Source organism: Penaeus vannamei, chromosome 33 (assembly GCF_042767895.1).
Source record: "Penaeus vannamei isolate JL-2024 chromosome 33, ASM4276789v1, whole genome shotgun sequence".
Taxonomy (NCBI): Eukaryota; Metazoa; Arthropoda; class Malacostraca; order Decapoda; family Penaeidae; genus Penaeus; species Penaeus vannamei.
Window position 1 is genome coordinate 12,683,001 of NC_091581.1, and position 2,500 is coordinate 12,685,500.

The 2,500-nt window shown below is 39.6% G+C and overlaps 1 protein-coding gene across 1 annotated transcript in view; it reads left to right on the forward strand.

The window, feature by feature from the left end:
• LOC113818746 (latrophilin-like protein LAT-2) overlaps positions 1-2,500 on the forward strand; it is a 46,640-nt gene that overhangs the window by 34,006 nt on the left and 10,134 nt on the right. Inside the window, exon 17 of the mRNA XM_070145331.1 lies at positions 882-1,018. Coding sequence (XP_070001432.1) covers positions 882-1,018 — 137 coding nt within the window. The remainder of the gene's footprint in view (positions 1-881; positions 1,019-2,500) is intronic.

Sequence of the window (2,500 nt, forward strand, 5' to 3'; positions counted from 1 at the left end):
AGTCTTTTCTTGGTGTGCCCGCGGTGCCCGAGAGCCTTTGGCTTGCTTGCGAGAATTTACGTTGGTGCTTCATTGTTTGTTTTATCATAATTGTTCTTCTCATTATAATGGTTAATGGTTAAAAAACAAAATAAATGCGCTAGACATCTAAGGCACAGTAAAGGGTGGTGAAGGGCGATAAGTTGTTATGCAACTACCTAGAGTAGAATTGGAAGGTTAAAAATGGGTAAAGGAGGTGATAAGGAAATGGGTTATGGTGAGTTTAGGTAAGGGGATTAGATCAAGAGAAGGACATGTATGCGTCTGAGGAAGGAGAACAGGTTGTCAAAACAGAAAGTGTGAGATTCTGCAAGCATGTCCGATAGGTTGGGAGGTCGGTGAAGGGAGGATAGGTGGGGGAAAGCAGAGGTGCGGGCTGTAGCAAAGCGTGGACAAGACAGCAGAATGTGTGGAACTGAAAGAGGGACTTTATATCGGGAAGTTGGAAATTCTTATAATAATAATTGTGATAATTATCGTTGTTGTTAGTCTTAATACTTTTGTAGTTATCATCATTATGAACATCATCATTATTAGTTATAACTATTATTCTTATTTTCATTATTATTATTATCAGCATTATTTTCATTATCAGCATTATCATATCATAATTATTACCATAATTATAATTACCATTATTATTGTCACTACTGTTATTATCATTGCTATCATAGTTATTATTATCATTGGTAGAATGCTATTTTAATGGTGCTGCATCAATCTAACTTTTTCTCATTCCCTGATCTCCCTCCTATCTCCCAATCCCTCCCCCCCTACTCATCTCTCCCTCCTTTACCCTTCCCTAATTCCCCTCTTACTACCCACTCTCCTTCGCCTCCAAGACGGGCTGTTCCATATCGGCGATGGCTCTTCACTACTGGGTGACGGCGAGCGTGTGCTGGATGCTGGCCGAGGGCGGGCATCTCTTCCAGAAGGTACAGCACGTCCTCTCCCCCACGCATTACATGCCGGCGTACTGGTGGGTGCCGTGCTTGGTCCTCTTGTTTTTGTCTTGTGTTGAAGTCTATTAGTGCTTTATAGATAAAGAGAGAGAGAGAGAAGGTGTGTGTATGTGTGTGTGTGTGTGTGTGTGTGTGTGTGTGTGTGTGTGTGTGTGTGTGTGTGTGTGTGTGTGTGTGTGTGTGTGTGTGTGTGTGAGAGAGAGAGAAAAAAAAAAGAGAGAGAATGTGTGTTTGAATATGTATGTGTATTATGGATGTGTGCGTTTGTGTATTGATAGATAGACGTGAGTTATTCTCTCTCGATCCCATTCTAACTACCCATCTACTTATCTCTCTAGTTGGCATGTTCCTTTCCTTAATTTATTTTACTATGTTATTCTTTTCTTCATTATTTATTCAGCTGTTTAGTCCTTCTGCTGCCTGTCACGTTACCTGCTTATGCATATCTTTTTAAAAGCATTTTTACCACAAATTAACGAAATTCTGAATAATAAAAGGAAAATGCACTCAAAGTTATCCACAGAGGTCATATCAAATAGAATGTACATTATCAGCAAACTTGTCACTTACTATTAGCACAATCTGTGGACATGAGAGCACCTTTTTCATTTCGTTATCATACATTACTTGTAAACCACACTTATGATATAACATATCCTCGACATACTTCAGCGTGTAAAACGGTATTCATTTCATCAGGGTAGTTTCGTTCTAGCGTTTTCCTCAATTCCTTAGATTTCGTTTAAGCTTCATGTGTATAACTATGTGTCAAATAATTTTATCGGTAAAATTATCGCGGATAACAATCAGGGTTACAGTAAAACAAAAAAAAAATATGGAATGGTTACCTTGACGTAAACTGAGACACTTTCCATCTATGGCAAAAGGTGCGCAAATCGAAAATAAAGGAGTTACACGACAGAGACAGAGAAGACCGACCCATCTTTTTCTGTCCCTCGCCATGTTGACATCGTGAATGTAAACAAAATTGTGATCAGTCAACTCATTCTTACGCTCTGTTAAGTAGTTCATGTATTACTACGCCGTTGTCAAAACGATATTTGGCTAATTAATCAGTGTCTGCTGTTCCACATATATACTTTCAAAGGTCTTTGTTAACGTTATTATACCTCATTTTCATGTTTCAAGATTTATTGGACAGTGATTTAAGGCAATCGGTCTGAAGCACCTTCTGCGCAGGCGCATTTTCGCGTTCTGCCGCCAGGTTTGACAGGACGATTCCCAGGGCAGACCGGTGACAGGAGACAGGTGAGAAATGTTTCGGTTTTGGTCTTACGTCGATTCTAGGTTGTTCTTAAGACTATTTAGTGGAAACGAAGAAGAAAAAAGACCTAAATAACTATCGCAGTTCGATTTCTGAGGCCATCAAGTACCGCAAATCCCGAAAAAAGCGATAAAAACGAAGCGATCCACGATCCACAATAGACCGACCGAAAGAAGCGAAGGAAAATTGACAGTTCGGTCCTTCGATATATATA